Source organism: Stenella coeruleoalba (assembly GCF_951394435.1).
Source record: "Stenella coeruleoalba genome assembly, chromosome: 15".
NCBI classification, from domain to species: Eukaryota; Metazoa; Chordata; class Mammalia; order Artiodactyla; family Delphinidae; genus Stenella; species Stenella coeruleoalba.
Genome location: NC_137161.1, coordinates 71,321,775 through 71,341,051, shown reverse-complemented (window position 1 = coordinate 71,341,051; position 19,277 = coordinate 71,321,775). Strand labels below are relative to the sequence as shown.

The 19,277-nt window shown below is 43.4% G+C and overlaps 1 protein-coding gene across 3 annotated transcripts in view; it reads left to right on the top strand.

Moving 5' to 3' along the window:
• The window catches only part of XPO6 (exportin 6), a 107,473-nt gene that overhangs the window by 66,461 nt on the left and 21,735 nt on the right, over window positions 1–19,277 (top strand). For 2 of the 3 annotated variants that reach the window (XM_079945078.1, XM_079945080.1), the window contains exons 10-13: window positions 7,850–7,958; window positions 9,412–9,504; window positions 10,862–10,931; window positions 17,405–17,564. In XM_079945078.1, the coding sequence (XP_079801204.1) occupies window positions 7,850–7,958; window positions 9,412–9,504; window positions 10,862–10,931; window positions 17,405–17,564 (432 nt within the window). The remainder of the gene's footprint in view (window positions 1–7,849; window positions 7,959–9,411; window positions 9,505–10,861; window positions 10,932–17,404; window positions 17,565–19,277) is intronic. The other variant, XM_079945079.1, reaches the window with a different exon arrangement.

Here is a 19,277-nt window from a genome sequence, read left to right as displayed (position 1 = left end):
ACGTTTCTCAAGCCCATTTTTTCTTGTTTGCAGGCAGAAAGTATGGTTCCTGTACACTGTGGTCGTTATATATCTAATTATTTGAAGCTAATATATCTAGAATGCTCAGCACATTACAGATGCTCAGTAAATAGTATTAGTGGTTGATGGTGGAGATAGTGAACGCCTCTCCCCCAGAAATGTGCCAAATGGAGGTGGTGAGGAGACCCCCCAACTGGGGAGAGTTGGACTGAGCCTCTAAAACCCTTTCCATTGCTGAGGTTTTATGTGTTTTTAAAATTTGAAACAGTATTTGCATTCCAAGTTTAGCATTTGCACTTTCATTCCCAAAACTATTTTTGTGATTTTTGCAAAATAGCTTCCAGCTTGTTATGGTGTCAGGTCACATGTGGTTATGGGTAGTTTATTTGTGTGTCAGAAACCTTCTTACACAACAGTGGATCCTGTTTTTGTGAATTTGCCAACTGTGAGTAATTGTGTTGTTGAATGAGATTGTTCAAAGAAAAGACACTTCCGCCAAATTCTCTTTCTTGTATGCTGAGCAGTTGCATCCTTTGGTTCTGGGACTGTGCCTGATTTTGCTATATTTAAGTGGTAGATATTCTTTCATATATCTCAGGCTTGTTGGAAGAATAAACTGAGGACATACATGATTAATATGAAAATGCTTTTTAAAGCATGGTACAAATGTGCTTTAGGTGTGGAGAGTATGGTTCCATTGAGAAAATATATACTTGTGCAGACTGTTGCACCAATAGAAGGAGCAGTGGTGCAGTTTAAATTTCTTTTCTGCTTCATGGCAGCAGTGTTACTTTTGGTCAAGTTATATAGTAATCACATTTCCTCTTGCAAAATGAGCATACTAATACTGATACCTCTTTTGCAGAATGGCTAGGATTCAAGGAAATTGTATATAAAATACCTGGCACACTATCGATCACGTATTAGGCACTCAATAAATGGACATAGTAATGAGTACACAGTAATAATAAGTAATAGAAGATGTTGCTGTTACTTGACTGAGGTGGTGACTGTGGAGTTAAATGACAGGGTCCCTGGATAGCAAAGACTTTCAGCCCACTTGCAGATATTGTCTTGCCTGCCTAGGCATCTGTCATCTGTTGTCACAGTTGTCAGTGGTTCTTGCTGACCACTTTAAACACTAGGGGTGGGATGATTTGGGAAATTGGGATTGACATATATACACTATTGATACTGTGTATAAAATAGACAACTAATGAGAACCTACTGTGTAGCACAAGGAACTCTACTCAGTGCTCTGTGGTGACCTAAATGAGAAGGAAATCCTTAGAAGAGGGGATATATGTATATGTATATACATTCATGTATATGTATACATATATACACTTTGCTGTACAGTGTAAACTAACACAATATTGTAAAGCAACTGTACTCCAATTTTAAAAAAAAGCACTAGGGATTTTTCTCATTGATCATTTGATTATTATCCTAAATAAGGCTTTCTAATTTTTCATGACTTTTTTTTTTCAACATACATGTATAACACTTTCATGCCTTTAAAAAACAAAAAAACCCCAAACCTTCAAAGCTTGTCTGTGGTTTATGCTGTTAAATGGTAACCATCTTCTGGGGAACTGCTTGTCAGTCAGACACCCTCTAGTGGTCTAAGGTAGTAGACTACAAAGAAGGGTGTAGTCTGCTGAGGTGTGCAAAGAAAATAGTTGAACTTTAACTTAACATGTTTTTCCTTTCACCTCTTATGCTTACACAAGTGTGCACTGAAAAAAATTTATTCTTAAAATTTATTTATTTATTAAAATTATTTATTTTTAAAATAAATTTATTTATTTATTTTTGGCTGCGTTGGGTCTTCGTTGCTGCGTGCGGGCTTTCTCTAGTTGCGGCGAGCTGGGGCTCCTCTTTGTTGCGGTGCGTGGGCTTCTCATTGCGGTGGCTTCTCTTTGTTGCGGAGCATGGGCTCTAGGCATGTGGGCTTCAGTAGTTGCAGCACGTGGGCTCAGTAGTTGTGGCTCGCGGGCTCTAGAGTACAGGCTCAGTAGTTGTGGCGCACGGGCTCAGTTGCTCCGCGGCATGTGGGATCTTCCCGGCCCAGGGCTTGAACCCGTGTCCCCTGCATTGGCAGGCGGATTCTTAACCACTGCGCCACCAGGGAAGCCCTGAAAAAATTTTAAATGAAAGTCAAACCACTGCTCTAGGTTATATTAGAGATCCCAATATATTAGAGATACACTGTTTTGCAGAAGCAACTGGTAAAGAGCACTGGCTACAGATAATTACCACATTCATTTTAATGAAGAGCATGTAAATGCAATCAAATGTTTTTCAACTGAGAAAATGTATCTGAAAGAAGTTGGGGGGCTTTTGTGGCTTGAGCCAGAATTTCAGAAGCAACTGATCTTGCAGGAAGTAGTCAAGAATGTTTTCTTGGTATCTTAAATGTAAAACGTAGGTGTGGTTAAGTCACAGAGACAGCATTCAGTTCCTGTCCCTTGTGGTTTAAAGGTTTTGCATCATTCATCACAACAAAGTGATAGGCATTGTAGGCTATGAATTTAGAAGCACAAATGTACATGGATTTATTTTTGGTCCTAGGAGCTTGGAAATTGGAGCTCTGCATGTTCCTTGTTCAGTGAGGATCCTCAAGAGTTTCTTGGTCAGAACTGGTGGGGACTTAGAGAACTTGAGTCCCAGTGTTAATGGAATAAATGTTCTGTAACATACCCAGCTGAACAAAATTGCTAATGGGGTTTACTGTTCAGGTTTGCCATTTTGAATCTGTGGTGTGGGAAGACCTAAATTTCAGTCTCCTTCTCCTCTTTGTACTTTGGGAATGGTTGTTCCTACTTTACAAGTTGTTGAGCAAATTAAATGAACCAGTGTGTGTAAAGTACCTTGGCTGACCGTAGGTGTTCAGTAAATAAGTATTGGTTCTCGTCCCTTTTCTCTCTCTCTCACTCCCTTCTCTCTATGCTTGTCAATGTGAAGGGAGACACCTGTGTAGAAACTTATTTTTACAGGAAGATGAGGAAACCTGAAGTGAGTTAAGCAACCTGAAGTTATTGAGTCATGTCCTGTGAACCCCTTTGTCATGAAAGTACTGGCAAGTGCTGGCCATAGACCTGCCAGGGATTCTGGGTGACTTTCAATTGGACTATAAACAAATGTGGGTAAGCGTGAGAAAAATTGCTGCCCTTTTTTTCTAAGTGGGTTTTTCTGCTAAATAGAGAGGAAGTGCCATTGTGACACATGGCATTTTGATACAGTTAATAGAAGGTATTAACTAGGGTTGTACCAGGGCTTCAGTAGCTTGAGAAATTCATGCTGTTGACTGCCCCGGAGAGCAAGGGAATGGAATCTTAGTTATTTCATTGAGTTGAAAAAGCTATCCAGGACTGTGCTTCAGTGCTTCATAGTTATCTGACTTGTAGTTTTGTTTATGTAGTCCCTGCGTGTTTATTCATTTGTTTGTTCTCTTGTTCTTTCATTCATCATATGTTTACAAACACCTACTATGTAGTCACCTTGTGACTACACAAGGTATATGTATAATTTTATTTAACTCTCAGAAGAAGTTGAGGTGCTTTTGGAATCACATTTGTGGCTTGAGCTACCCAGGTCTATGGGTGTATTTACATTGTATATTTAACCATGTAATGCTATAAGTTTCTCTCTGAGCACTGCTTTAGCTTTATCAAATTTTAATATGTTTTATTTTCCTTTCCATTCAATTTAAAATATTTTGTAATTTCTCTTGGGTTCCTCTTTGTTTTTTAATTTCCAGATTTTGGGGATTTTCCATATGTCTTCTCATTATTGTTTTCTAGTTGATTATGATCTGCAAACACATTTTGGGTGATTTCAATTCTTTTCAATTTGTTAAGGTTTGTTTTATGATCTAGTCTTCTTGGTGATTGTTCATTGTGCACTTGAAAAGAGTGTGCATTCTGCTGTTGTTGTGTGGAGTGTTCTAGATATGTCAGTTAGGTCAGGTTGGTTGATGGTGTTCTATATGTTGTCTTTATCCGGTTTGTTCTATCAGTTACTGAGAGAGAGGTGAATTCTCCCAGGTATAATTGTGGATTTGTCTACATCTCCTTTCAGTTCTATCAGTTTTTGCTTCATTTATTTTGAGACTGTTGTTTCACACAAGTTTAGTTTTCCTTTTCAATGTATCTATTGAGTGTTTGACTATATCTCTTTATGTGAGTTTTTTAAGTGGTTGCTCTGTATATTAAAATACATATACGGGCTTCCCTGGTGGCACAGTGGTTGAGAGTCCGCCTGCCGATGCAGGGGACACGGGTTCATGCTCTGGTCCGGGAAGATCCCACATGCCGTGGAGTGGCTGGGCCCGTGAGCCATGGCTGCTGAGCCTGCGTGTCCGGAGCCTGTGCTCCGCAACGGGAGAGACCACAACAGTGAAAGGCCTGCGTACCGCAAAAAAAAAAAAAAAAAAAAAAATATACATATGTGTGTGTGTGTGTGTATATATATATATATATATATATATATATATATATATATATTTAATTTTTCACGTTAACATACTACCACTTCAAGTGTGATATAGGAACCTCATCACCATATAGATCTTTTTGCCCTCCCTTCTTTGTATTGAGGTTGCCATGTATTTTACATCTGTGTACATTGAAAACCCCATCAGACAGTGTTCTGTTTTTGCTTTCATCCAACATTCATATTTTAAAGATCTTAAGAGAAACAATAAGCAATCTGTTGTATTTACCAAGAGATTTGTCAGTTCTCTTGCTTTCCCTTCATTCTTGAAGTTCCAGGTTTCTTTTTCATTATCCTTTATCTTCTATTTTAATCAGCTCGGGGTGCCATAACAAAATACCGCTGACTGGGTGGCTTAAACAACAGAAATTAATTTTCTCATACTTCTGGAGACTGGAAGTCATGGATCAGGGTGCTGGCAGATCTGGTTTCTGGTGAGGGCTCTCCGTGGTTTGCAGACGCTGCCTTCCCTCTGTGACCTCACATGGCCTCTCTTCTGTGCATGAACAGGGAGTGGGGGAGAGTGAGCACACTCGCTCCTACTTCCTCATGTCTCCTCCTCTTCATATAAGTGGATTAAGGCCCGCCCCACCCTTATGGTCTCACTTAACTTTTATTAACTTTTATAGGCCTTGTCTCCAGTACAGTCACACTGAGAGTTAGGACTTCAGCATGTGAATTTATTTATTTATTTATTTAAATAAATTGGGTCTTCGTTGGGTCTTCGCAGCATTGGGTCTTCGTTGCTGCACACAGGCTTTCTCTAGTTGCGGCGAGTGGGGGCTACTCTTCGTTGCAGTGTGCGGGCTTCTCCTTGCGGTGGCTTCTCTCGTTGTGGAGCATGGGCTCTAGGTGCACAAGCTTCAGTAGTTGCAGCACACAGGCTCAGTAGTTGTGGCACACGGACTTTTAGTTGCTCCAGGGCATGTGGGATCTTTCTGGACCAGCAACTGAACCCATGTCCTCTGCATTGGCAGGCGGATTCTTAACTGCTGCGCCACCAGGGAAGTCCCTCAACATAGGAATTTTGAGTGGACACAGTTCAGTCCAAAACACCTTCCAGCTGATAGAACCTCATGGAGGATGGTTATAATAGCTGCTTTAAAAATCTTCGATAATTCAACATCTGTGTCATCTGTGATAATCTTGATTTTCTTTCCCTTGACAAATGTTCAGTGTCTCCTTTGTTTTGGTATGTCAGTTAATATTTTGTTGTTTGTTTTTTTTAGGCCGCACCGTGCGGCATGCAGGATCTTAGTTCCCCGACCAGGGATTGAATCCGTGCCCCCTGCACTGGGAGCTTGGAGTCTTAACCACTGGACTGCCAGGGAAGTCCCTGTCAGTTAATATTTGGATCCCTTTACCTGTTGTTCTACCAGCCTTAGGCATGGCTTCCATCTCCACAGTCACCTTATAGTCAAAGATGGTTGCTGAATCTAGACATCACACCTGTGATTCAGGCAGCAGGAATAAGAGGGAGAGGTTAGACAAAAGAAGCTTTCCCAGAGGTCCCACCAGATGACTTCTTTCCATGTCCTTGACCACTGAGACAACACAGATGATAACTGTGGGAAGCAGCTCCACCACTAGGGCTAGCGGTACAAAGGAAAGAGGTGTTGGTGTCATTAAAATGTCAAATATCAGAGGGACGGCCCCCATGCTGCTAGAGCTCAGATCTCTGAGGAGAGGGTATCACCCAACTGCCACAGGAGCTCAGAGGAGAGGCCCCAGGGAGCTGGGACTTAATCCTTTGAGGAGAAAATGTAACCTGGCTGCTGCTAGCACCTCTGAGAGTTCGTGATGGGGCTGGTTTGGGGAATGTGGAAGCTGGAACCAATTATTACTGCCAGGTGACCATTGTTGGGGTGACACTGGCCAGGACAGCAAGCCCACAGGAAGAATGGGGTCCCTTTGCCCCTCCTTCTGCCTTCCAGTTTTCCTCCAGTGCCCCTGTTGACAGAGCCTAACAGGCAGAGGAGAAATGTGCGTTGTGTAGTCTGAGTCCCAGCATCACAAAACGTGGAGAGTGGACTGGCACTGAGAGCTGAATAACCAGCCTGGCTGGTTTGCCTTGTGAGTAAGACGAGGTCTGAACTTCTTGTAGAAACATTTCAGGACAGGCAAGCATTCAGGCTACTTGATTTGTTCTTGAAAATTAGTGGTTTGTTGGCCCTTGTGGTAGCAACTGTCACATAGAACTATGGTGTCTTCTGAGTTAGGTTCTTATCACATGTGGGAAATATCCAAGCCTAGGGCTCCACATGTTTCTTTGAGAAATTATTCTTAGACATAGATCAAAGGGTCATTGTTCCCTTAGGCTTTTTCCATCTCTCCTTTTAGGTTTTAAGTGTTCTTACAAATTGACTAGAATTGAGGTTTTCTGGAGTGGGTGGAGCAGGCTCCAAGCCTGTTGGTGGTTTATGCGTAGAGAGAAGAACATGACATGTTGAGTTAGGGAGCTCTGGGTTCAAACCAGCTAGCTTTGTGACCTTGGGCAGTTTATTTAGCTTCTGTTAATTGTAGTTTCCTCATCAGAAAAGTACCGATAATACCACCTACCTGTCACAGTTGTTAAAAGGACTGAATCATTGAATTAATAGATATTTATATATAGTACTTACAATTCTCAGGGCAACCACTGAGAAAAAAACTTTAAAAATATTTGGTAAAAGAAATGGCAAGGGAATTAAAATAGCACACTAGAAAATATCTATTTAACACAAAAGGAGGCAGTACTGGAGGAATTGAGGAAGAAAAGATATAGAGAAAACAAATGGCAGAATGGCAGAAGTAAGTCCTTTATTGGTAATTACATTAAATGTAAAGGATTAACTTCTCCAGTTAAAAAGCAAAGATTGGCAAAATGGATTAAAAAACATGATCCAACTACATGTTGTTCAAGACACTCACTTGAATTTTAGACACAAATAGGTTTAAAGTAAAAAGATAGAAAAAGATATGCCATGCAAACAATAACCAAAAGAGAGCAAGGGTAGCTATACTAATATCAGACAAAACAGACTTTAAGACAAAAATTGCTACCTGAGGCAGAGAAGGACATTATATAATGATAAAAGGTTCAATCCATCAAGAAGGTTCAATCCAGTATGTTCTGTGCCTGGAACATAGTTAAATAAATAAACAAACACCCCTGCTACTGTTCCACTCTCACATAGCACTTGCAAAACCATAAACTAAGTTTAGTTTAGATGCTTCTTGTGTATGGTGATCCAACACAGACACCATTCCCTTCACAGTACAGGAGGCTTTTTTGAAATCCTAGGCTAAAAGCCTCCTTTCATCTGATGTTGAATTTCTCCCTGCCACATAGGTACGAAGACGCCCTAGTCCTCTTGCTCACGGAGGTGTTGAATCGAATCCAGTTCAGATACAACCAGGCCCAGCTGGAGGAGTTGGATGACGAGACACTGGATGACGATGTAAGCAGCACATCCTAATTGACCTTATTCATTGTCATGCTGTGGTATGAATCGAAATGGAGCCTTGGAACCCGTGGCCTTTTGCTCTGGAGATTATTTTTAAGCCAGAGTGGTCTTATGATTTGAGTTATGCATTTGAAATTTGTATCCGACTGGTCTCTTTGGGTTCATTAACTGTAAAAAAAAAAGTTTTACAGGCATTTACCTCTATGGACTAGAGAGGTAAGTAGAGAAAACCATATGTACAGTGAAAAGTGGTTTAGTAAGAACTCTGCATCTACCTCCTGTTTCCCCTGCCTTGCACCCACACTCTGGGCAACAAATAAAAGCTAGCTGGATGCTGGTGGAAATAGTTAAAGAGATACTTAAATGATAAGGCTAGAATGAAAGGATGTCTCTTTTGACTATATATATTTTGTAAACTGATATCTCTTAAAATCAATCTTGAATTTAATAATGCTGATGTGCCCAGCGTTTGTAAGGAAAATGTCTTTAAGGACACAACTCCAGTGTTCCTTTTTCTTAAGCACCATGCATTTAAAAAATTTCAGGTCACTGATATGACTCTCAAAATAACAGCCACTGTGGTGTGGTCAAGACCTTGAGGGAAGCCATATTTGGGTTCAAAAGAGCCTTGTACTTGGAATCAGATGGCCTGGATTTGAATCTCTGCAACCCTGGGTAGGATGGGGGTAGAGGTCTGGTCGCTGAATTTCTCTAAGCTTTAATTTCCTCATCTCCCAAAAGTGGAAGGATATATCTGAACTGACCTGTGTTGACAGTTACATGTGAGGGTAGCACATGTGGATGTACTGACCACGTGCCTGGTGGATAGTAGAGGCTTGGTGAATTTTAGCTTCACTTCCCGTTACCTGTTTGATATAGGTCAGTGCATCTCATATTTTAGCCTGGATAAGAATCACTGGGATGGCTTGTTAAATAGACTTTGATTCAGGAGGTCTGGGGTGGGGGCACAGAGTTTGCATTTCTGACAAACCACCAGGAGATGCTGATGCTGCCTGTCTGAGGACCATACTTTGCCTGGCACTGGTGTGGTTGGTTATACTTATATGTGCTTAGTAACGGGCTGTCTCAGAAGGTAATGAACCAATTCCTATAGCTGGGATGACGTAAAGGGGACTTGAGCATTTCACAGGTGGCTTTTTAAAAATATCTTATTCCTATGACAATAGGGAGAAAAGTAGGTCATTCTATGTGGATCATTTGCTTTTTGAGGAAATAGCTTCTTGTGAAATTAATTCATTGGATTAAAAAATAAAAAAATTTTTTTAGCTTAGCCTTTTTAAAATACCAAATAACCTGGTTCCATCATTTGCTATTTCTTCACATATTTATGTCTGAGAGTGGACTTGAGGTTGAGGACAGGTTGGCAGGGAAGATGACGAGACTCTGCCTGTCTGGGAGAGCTGATCCTTCTGTGTTTGCCCCGCAGCAGCAGACAGAGTGGCAGCGGTACTTACGCCAGAGCTTGGAGGTAGTGGCCAAAGTGATGGAGCTCCTTCCCACACACGCCTTCTCAACACTGGTAACTCACCACTTGGAGGGGAACGAAGAGCCTAATTATTTCCCTGCATATAGCACGAGTAGTAAGGCTTTTTTGCTCACCAGTATTATAAAGTGTATATATTTTAAACAATAATAATTACCATAACTGACCCTCAAATTTAAAAATGTTAACATTTCGCCCAGATATTTTAAAATCAACATTTGGAAGCTCTGTTTTTCTTTCCTAAACTCTTGGGTGTAATATGAATTTTACTGATGCTTTCATCAGTAGCTCAGAAGTGGCTAAGCCAAGTGGAAGATATATTTATAAAAATTACATCGTTGAAAAGTTAGCCTTTGTAAAGCTCACTCTTGACAAATTATTTGCTGGGTACTCTCTGCCTGTGTGTATGTGCTAGAATCCTTAGTCATAAGGACTGATTTCATTTACTAAGTGGTGTTTGTTATTTGAGGAGATTTCATTAAGTCCATCTCTCCTCTAGAGGCAAGATAATTTATTAGGGTCAGCTTTGCATTGCACAGCCATTTTATTTTGCCGTCTGCCTTTCTTTGGGACCTGTCGTATTAACGTCTTAATTTTATCTTAATGGTGAGTTAGCAGCTTTAGAAAGAAAAGGTAGAGCTCTGGTTATGAAAGTGCTGTCTGCTAAATGAGTAAGGCAAACTGACTCCAAATAATTTGGCTGTCTTTTCACTCTGCCATGCACTTTAATAAGGCATATGTGCTATTTCTTTCAAAGGCAGGGTTTTCCTTGGACTTGAACGGAGGTGGGCCCTGTCTCAGAGCTCTAGAAGGTGTAGATCATTTGGGAGCTTGATGTCCTCTTTTAAGAACATAATAATCATAATAATCATACCCAGCATCCAGTGCTTTGTTTAGAAAAAGTATCAAACTGGGGCCTCCCTGGTGGCACAGTGGTTGGGAGTCCGCCTGCTGATGCAGGGGACGCGGGTTCGTGCCCCGGTCCGGGAAGATCCCACATGCCGTGGAGCGGCTGGGCCCATGGGCCATGGCCGCTGGGCCTGCGTGTCCGGAGCCTGTGCTCCGTGGCGGGAGAGGCCACAACAGTGAGGGGCCCGCATACCGCAAAAAATAAAATAATAAAAAATAGAAAAAGTATCAAACTGGTGTGTTATTTTCTTTCTTATTCCAAATATTAACTGGTGGTTTCAATTGTAGAAATTGCCGGGGGTGGGAGGTGCTGAAGGGTGCCACCTCTTCTTGGCTGCATATAAAGCTTCCCAGAGAAAAGGTTTTTATCCTGTTCCTCCCCACCATAGGTACTTCTTTCATTGTTGAAATGCTGTTACAATTTGCATTTATGCTGTGTTTTTTTTGTTTTTTAGTTTTTAAATCTTTGTTTCTTTGTTTTCAGTTTCCAGTTCTTCAGGACAATTTAGAAGTTTATCTGGGGTTACAGCAGTTTATAGTTACTTCAGCATCAGGTAAACTGGCTTTTATTTTCTAATTTAATGTTCAGAAAAAATTGGACTGATATTTAATTACTGCCTTCTGTGTTGTCAGAACATGCTTTCTCCACTGCCCCCTCCCTACTGCTCCCTCTCTCTCCATTTCTAAACAGGGAAAATTAAAAAAAAAAAAACACACACAAAATCATGATTAAAAAGGAGCTTTGGGGGAGGTAAGAGATGAGGCTGTGACCGCATATTCCAAAGAGGCATCTCAGTGAGAGAAAGGAAGCTGGTTTGGAGCAAAGAGGTAGGACTTTTGAAAAACCCTAGTGATTAGAATATTTCTCTGTGTCCTTTAAGCCAGCTAGTACACTAGAAAAAAATGGTCTTGGACTTTCCTGCGACGGGTTCGTTCTTCTCTGGCTTTTAGAATCAGGAGGACATGGGAGCAACTCTGCAGCAGGTGGACTGGTAGAAGCTCACCCTAGGGGATGGTTAGCTCTCCTGTGTCAATAGCCCTGACTGTAGCCAGTTGGAAAGATTTTGGCCTGCTGTTGGCAGGTTTCACCAGCTTGGGGTTTAGGGTTAGCATTTTTTGGTTATTTTGTTAATAATAATGATAAAATAATACCTTCTATTTGTAGAACACACATTGCATGCCAGGCACCATGTTATTTGCTTATGTTATTTAATTCTCTCAACTGGCCTGTGAGGTGTAAGTACTAATAATAGTTCTCCTGTTTTACAGAAGAGGAAATTAATGTTCAGAGATGTTAGTTTACCCAAGGTCACGTGGCTTGTTGGTGCTAGTACCAAGATGGTATAATAGGGAATGATAAAAAGTTGAATTAACCAAAATCTGACATTCATTCTGCCAGCTGAGAGAAAACACACACACACACACACACACACACACACACACACACAGACACACACACACACACACACACACACACACACACACACACACACGTCATTTCACACTGCTCTTCCTCCCAGTTTTCCTTACAGGAGTTATGCCTGGCCCTGGCCGGGCTCCGCTCTCTTGTGTAACTCTCGTTTCAGCCTGGCACAGAGCTGTCCAGGGTGTAGCCCACTGCCTGGATGAGCTTGTTATTTGTGGCAGAGCCTCCCCAAGAGGCTCCTTCTGAGGCTGCCCTTCTTGGTGGCCTGTGACGGCTTGTTTCCATGACTATATTAGCTTCTAAATAATCCACTGGGCCCCAGGAGGTTGATGGGACTTGGCATGCCCCAGCTTTAGGCCCTGATTGTGTAGATAGGGTAAGAACAGCTTATGCAGAACTTTAAAAAGACCACTTTTCAAAGCAAATGCGCCTGTAAAATGCTGTCAGCATTTATGGACATTTGACTGTGTACAAATGCTGCAGATGTTTCCAGAAACCATTCTTGGGAAAAATCGTACTATGGTGATCTCTCCCTCAGGGCCACTATTCAAACTAGAATATACTCAGGACCCTAAAGACATTCTTGATCTTAAAAAAAAAAAAAAGTCGAGTTTGTATTCCTTTCCCCCAAAATTGACCTTAAGTCAGTGTTAGTAGCTGACTTTTTTTTACATTACATTGAGTCGGTCTTCAGGTGAAAATCTGCAGTGATTCTTAAGTCCTTTTTCTGTGACATAATTGATAACTTAGAGCTTCTTATCTGAGAAGGATAATCTGAATGATTTTTCCCTAAATGAAATATCCTATGCCTGCTCTCATTGCCGCCCATTTACTGGCAATTTCACAGTGCCCTTGGCTCTTCCAGGTCATTTCTAAACCTCATCCCTAGCACTGATCCTTGGTGCATATACCCCAGTGGCAGAACCTCTCAGGCCAGAGAAATCCTTATTTCCTGTTTTAAAATGAGCTCTCTTATCCATGGCAAAGCAAAAGCCAAGTTTCCAATGCAAAGGCTATTAAAAAATGGAAACTCTGAGTACGTTTTGTTCCTTGGTTCCCATGGTCATTTACCCCTCATATAACCTCCATGCTATATTAGTCAGGCTTACTGCCTCTTACCAGAAACTACGTCTCTTTCCCCTGATGGGTTATGGCCCGTTCCTTTCATTTGCATTGACCTTCTCCTGGCCTGAATTCCAGAGCCTGTGAGATGGGAGTCTTACTCTTTACTCTGCTTCTGCTGATCCTCCTGCTTCCACTTCCTCAGTAAAGTCCAAGGCAAAACACGCTGTCCCTGTGGTAGGTACATCAGTCACTGTGCCTCCTCCCTTACCCCTGGGAATCATCCTTTGCCCTCGCTGTTTGTGCCTTTTGTGGTCTGAGAAATCCTCAAAGCCCTGTTGTGCCCCTAGTGCTGCATTTGTGTCCTTATGTGGCCCTCAGGTATCCATTTTGTAGGTGATTGGCTTCTGCCACCCCTCACTGAGATCTTCCCTCATTGGGGCAATATTTCTGCTCTAAGCAGCCCTGTTAATTTTTCTGTTTAGCTGTGCAAACTTCCCTGCCTAAGAGATTGCTCCAGCTACAGTATATAGATTTTTGGACTTAAATTCTTCTGCTTAGGTTCGTTTATGACTTGTTTGTTCTCTCAGAGTGGAATACCTTAAATGCTAATTTTTATACCTTTATCTCCCAGCCTCCCCCACCCCCCCCCCCAAAAAAAAAAGAAAAGAAAAGAAAGAAAGACCGAATTATATTTAACATTAAGATGTTTCTTTCCAGGGCAGTGATTTGCCAGTGAGCTGTTCTTTGGATGTGGCTTAGGTACATCTAGACAGCTGCAGGGTGACTTGCTTTCTGTAAGATAGGACTTCAGTGTGGCCATGATATTTTCTATCTCTGAAAGCTGTACCTAGCAGTGTTCTCCCCTGCAGGCTCCACTTTGCGGATGTTCTATGCTGTTGACTGGAGGAGGGAGGGAACGAAGCCTTAGCCAAATAGAAGAAAATGTGGGTTGATCTGAACAGCTTTTCACAGCGGGAACTCTAGCCCGCCCCTCAGGTTGAGGTGTGGTACCCTGCATGATTTTTTGGTGGTGGTGGTAGTATGTGGTTTCCAGGCTGGGGGGCAGGGGCTGGAGACTGATTTAGGGTACTTACTGCCTGTATGTTTGTCTGCCTTGCAGATGGAGCAGGGAAGAGCCAACTGCCATTTTGATTAATGTGAACCTTGAATGGCACATATGTTTTAAGTTGAATTATATGGAATTGCAGTTTTGTTAGGTCAGAAACGGTCAAATATCAGCAATCTCATATGGTTCAAACTAATAGTCTAAGACACACATAGCATTTGCGAGCTGTTTTTCATTTTAGGTACTGCTTTTTGTCAGACAAATTAGGGTAGGTTTAGAGGGGAGTGATCAGGATGGCAAGGATTCTCGAGGGAGGGTGACACAGAGAATGGAAGGGGCCCTGGGGTGTATTTCAGCCAAGAGGAGACTGGCAAGAGTGTGACCCCTCTCTCCATATCTCCCCAGGACTGTCACGTGTCAGCAGGCTCAGGCTTGTTTTCCTCCCCTCAAAGGGCGGGACCAGGGGTAATAAGGAGCAATTATAGGGAGACCCCTGTGTTTTTGACCAAGCTGTCCAAAGATGGAAGACTCCCTCAAGAGGCATTGGGCTCTCTAGTATTCAGTTGAGGTGTCCAGGAAGAGGCTGGAGGGGCAAGGCTGGGGGAAGGCCATGCTTCAGATGTATGCGTGGATGCAGGGGCCAAAGGGGAAGAGGGGCAGGCCTGGTCACCATGGCTTTTAAGCTGTCTCATGACCATCTACTAGGGAAACATGATTTAGGGTGGTGTTTTGGTTTGGTTTTTAAAAGAGAAACACAGAATGTTTTCCTTCATGCTTAAAATATTTAAGAACCTAGTTCTTAGGTTGTACCTAAGGGTACCTAGTTCTTGGTATTTAGTACAGTGAATAAGTTGAAACCGACTCGTCAGGGTAGAGCTCGGTGGGAGATGGGGTGGAAGATGAGGATGGGTACGTGCAGGGAGCGTGAGGGGCCACTGATGCGGATTCGAAACCTGTCCACGTTGCTCTCTGAAAGGAGAGCTGGCCTCATCTCTTTTGAAGCCTGTACCACCACCCCATCCAGTTCCAGGGTGTGTTTTTCTTAAGGGTTTATTTCCCACAGAGCCCTAAGCCTTGGTTGTCTGCATACAGGTGGAACAACAGGTTTTTGTTTACTCTGGGCTTCAGTTACATAGCAGTAACCCTGAACATCCTTGACATTCAGAAGGTGTGTAACTGTGGCACTCCTGTTAACTGGGAGAGGAGAGGAGAGAGGCATTTTTCCCTCTCATGTGACCAAGCACGACCAGAACCACTTCTTGGTTCTGTGTATTCTGTGGGCTCCTCTGGCTGGAGGTGTGGGACGCTCACCCTCCTGCTCTGACTAGGGGAGCTGGCCCACCCTCCTTAGACTCCCACCCAGCGGCCTTGGCAGGGCTGCCTGAGGCTGAGAAGCCCACTCCGTGTTTCTGCCCCGAGGCTCTGCTCTCCACGGGGAGTGTTGCAAGCAGACAGGTGATCGGGCAGGTCAGGGCCGGCTTTGTCACTGGCTCTCTCCTTGAGTTGCCCCTTCCTTTTGTTCTTCTGCTCCTTGGGGTGTGACCCACTGTAACAACACCCTGGTCACAGAGTCCCCTTTTCCAGGCTCTTGTCCTTCCTTCGGGGCTGTCACAGGCTCTCTTCCAGCCTCAGCACTTGGAAGTCAGTGTAGGAGCTGAGGCATCGAACTTGCTGCTTCACCCCCAGTCTCTTAGGTGTCATCCTTCCTTTTTCTTCTCCACCAGTGTCGCTTATCCATATTCACGTTTACATAGTAAAGTGAATGCTCCCAAGGGCAGTATGAGAAAATTCAGGCCCCCAGGACTCTCTCTCCTGCTCTAGTTAGCTCTCTGTTGTGTGTGTCAAATTCAGTCGTACATCTGTGGTCACTCATTCTGTACCAGGTGCCGTGCTGGCTGCTGGGCAGAGCCCCTCACCACGAAGGAGTTCACAGTCAGTGAGGAGACAGACTTATAAATCAGTAGTTTATCTCCTTACGTGCACGGAGTGCCCTGGGGGGGGTGTAGGAGGGGAAGTGAGTTCCCTCTGTTGGGGGAGTGGGGAGGGAAGGCTTTCCAGGACAGGCGATACTTAGGTGAGCCTGCAGGCTATATGAGGGCCGTGAGGTGTGCGTGACCAGAGAGTGACGTGGGGACTCCAGGCAGAGACCCCAGCTTGTGCAGAGGTGCAGAGACGAGGCACCAGGGGGTCATCAGTGGGTCCAGGTGATAAGAGTGGGATCGGAGGAGGAGGTGAAGTCACAGAGACCTCAGCTGAAGCTGGGGAGGTTGGGATTTTCCCTTTTGGCCAGAGGGAGCCCCAGAAGGGTTTGGCACCTTGCCTGCTGGGAGCTTTGTGCTTAGATCTGGGTTCTAGGAAGATGCTGTGGAGCGCCATGGAGGGGGGAGGTTCCTGCCTCCAGCAGAGTAAAATCCTGAAGTGGCAGTGGCAGGAGAAGGTTTGAAAAGTATTTAGGGAGTGGATGGATTGCAGGTGCCCTGTGGCAGTGATCTTACTGTTACTGCCCCTCCCTCCTTCCTCCTGGATGCAGGAGGAGGACTTGGTCAGACGGAGAGCGCTTTCTCTGGCTTGGCAGTAATTAATATATTTTGTAGACCTGTGTGGGGAGAGGGGTCCAAAGGGCAAGGATGTGGCTGCATTGAGGATGCTGTTGTCCTTCATCTTTGTTTCCTCCTTGCTCAACTTGAAGAAATGTTGAAGGAAAGTTTCAGGCCTTAGAAAATCACTAGCTCTTTGTTATTCATTATTAATTACAAACACTGAATAATGTTTTATAGTTCATAGGGTTTTTACACATTCTAATTCAGCCCTTACTATAGTGAATTAGATAGTAGCGCTTGCTTCCATTTTAAAGATGAAGAAACTGAGACTTAGAGGGCTCTCTGAGGCACAGAGCTTGCACGTGGCAGGGAACCTGTGTCTTCTGAATCCCAAGTCCTATGCCTTTGGTCCATATGGTGCTACCTGCGAACCTGGGGGGGAGTGCTGAGTGCACCCTGTTCTTTGAACCCTGTCAACCCATGGAGACTCCATTCTGCACCAGGGCCATTTGCAGAAAGCCCGCAGAGTCGCATAGACTTAGCTTAGGAGTCTAGCTCTGCCCTGGAAATACGACCCATGTTAGGCAAGTTACTGGGCCCCCGTGGGTGTGTTTTCTTGTCTGTGAAATTGGCGGTGTCATTCCTCACAGGGTCCAGAGGAATCCAGTCATGGATCAGATCGGTCCATGTGAGCACGGCCCGGGCTATCTGTTGTCTCTGTTTCTCCCTCTGGCCTTGGGGTGCATGTGGGTCTGGCTGTAGGTGGAGCCTGCCCAGTTTCCCTGCTTGGTACTGGGAAGCAGCCTGTGGGTTGCTATGTTTCAAAAATTGGTTTTGCTGAAAGTAGCTTGCCTGGATGAGCAGATATCTGTAGCGGTAATTAAAGCATGTTCTTCCTGTTGAAAAACCATCTGAAGTGTTATGTTCCAGGACACAGGTTGAACATCACAGCAGAGAACGACTGCCGGCGGCTGCACTGTTCCCTGCGAGACCTGAGCTCCCTCCTGCAGGCTGTGGGCCGCCTAGCCGAGTACTTCATCGGGGACGTGTTCGTCGTGCGCTTCAGCGACGCCCTCACGGTGGTGGAGAGGTGGGTGGGCAGTTACAGCATGGAGCTCAGCTTACCTGCTTGTGTGAGGAACAGCTGTTGCCAGGCAGCTCTGCTCTGGCACCAGGTGAATTGAGGCTCTGCCACATACAGGGGAGTGTGGAGCAGTCACTGACCCTCTCTGAACTTCAGGTCCCTCATCTGTAAAATGGAGTGGACGTAGTATCCTGTAGGTTTATTGTGAGAATTACATGAGGTAAGGCACTGAGCACAGGGCCTAGTATGTAGCAAACAGTAAATATAAGCTGTTATTTCATAGACGATCTTATATTTAAAGATAGGAGTAACCTCAGAAGAAACCAGGTGAGGTCATAAAGAGACACGAAGAAAGCCATATTAATAAAAGGACAAACACGTAGGCAGTGGGCACTATCTGAGTAGGCAGCCAGAGGCCAGAGGTGGGACCTTTTCTGGTCCTTTTAGAATGGGACTGATTTTTCCAGTCCTCTTAGGGTCCTGAGGATTTGAAGCTGGGCAGCCTCCAAGCCTGACCTGAGGGGTGGATCCCAGCCTTCCCACCACCAGGCTCCTTTTACTACTTCTTCCTCGAGGGTCCCCCACAGGGTTTACGGCTGCATTTGTTGAAGACCATTTCCTACTACCTAGTCTGCCCCCTCCCTTCTCATGAACTCATACATTTAAAAAGTCATATGCTTAAAATAAAAGTGACAGGAGGTTTTCAGATCATTTCAAGGTAACCAGTGAGTTGATTCGATCAAAACTGGGTGGGTGTGGGTCCAGCCAGAAGTTGAGAGACACCTGGTGCTTTCATTTACCCAGTAGATGTATCGTTGGTAACACATGAGGGGTAGCTGGGGCTCAAGCCTAATTACTTGCATGCCAGATTTTTCTTTAACTATTACTCTTAGCTTAAAAGCAGCGATAACTAAGAATTTTAAATAAATCTTGAAAAACCAGATTAATAATAATAAAAGCAGCATACAGTAGTAGGAAATTTTCAAAAGTAATTTTGTACATTTTCTTTCATTCTATACTTTGAGGGACAGGTATTGTCATTTTATCTGAGTAAATTCTGGCCCAGAGAGGGTGAGTGCCTTACCTCAGGTCACACAGTTCATGAGTGGGAGCACAGGTACTTTAACCAGTTTCCTGAGTCCAAATACTGTGCTCTTTCCAAACCACAGAGCTTCTACTTCAAGTTCTTTTTCTTCTTTTTCCTGCACTAGGCCTGTTTCCGCTGATGGTTAGTAGGAATAGAACATGTCCTTCTGTCTGAAATCTATATTTAATTTAAACTTAAGCAATATATTATATCCATCAGTCATTTCAACTTCATAGTGAAATGACTGTTCAGAGATCCTGGATTGCTATTTTGTAGGTCCTTAATATATACATCTTTCTGCACTGCTTAGGTTTTCAGGCTCAGTACGTAAAGATACTTTGCTGTTTTGTCTTCATTTAGAATAAAGTGTGAGAGAAGCCTCCTTGTTATGGCTATGTGATCTTAATAGCCACTGTGATTAGCAGTGTTTTCACTTACAGGTTACATAAAAAAAACCTAATATTAAGATTGCTAAACATAGAAATATTAAAAGATGTTCATTTTTAGTGTAGAACAACGTTAAAGAATGCCGTTGAATGAAGAAACAGAATGTAAAGTCACATGCGGTATGATTTCATTTATATGAGGTGCTTAGAGTAGTCAGAACCATAGCGACAGAAAATAGAAGGCTG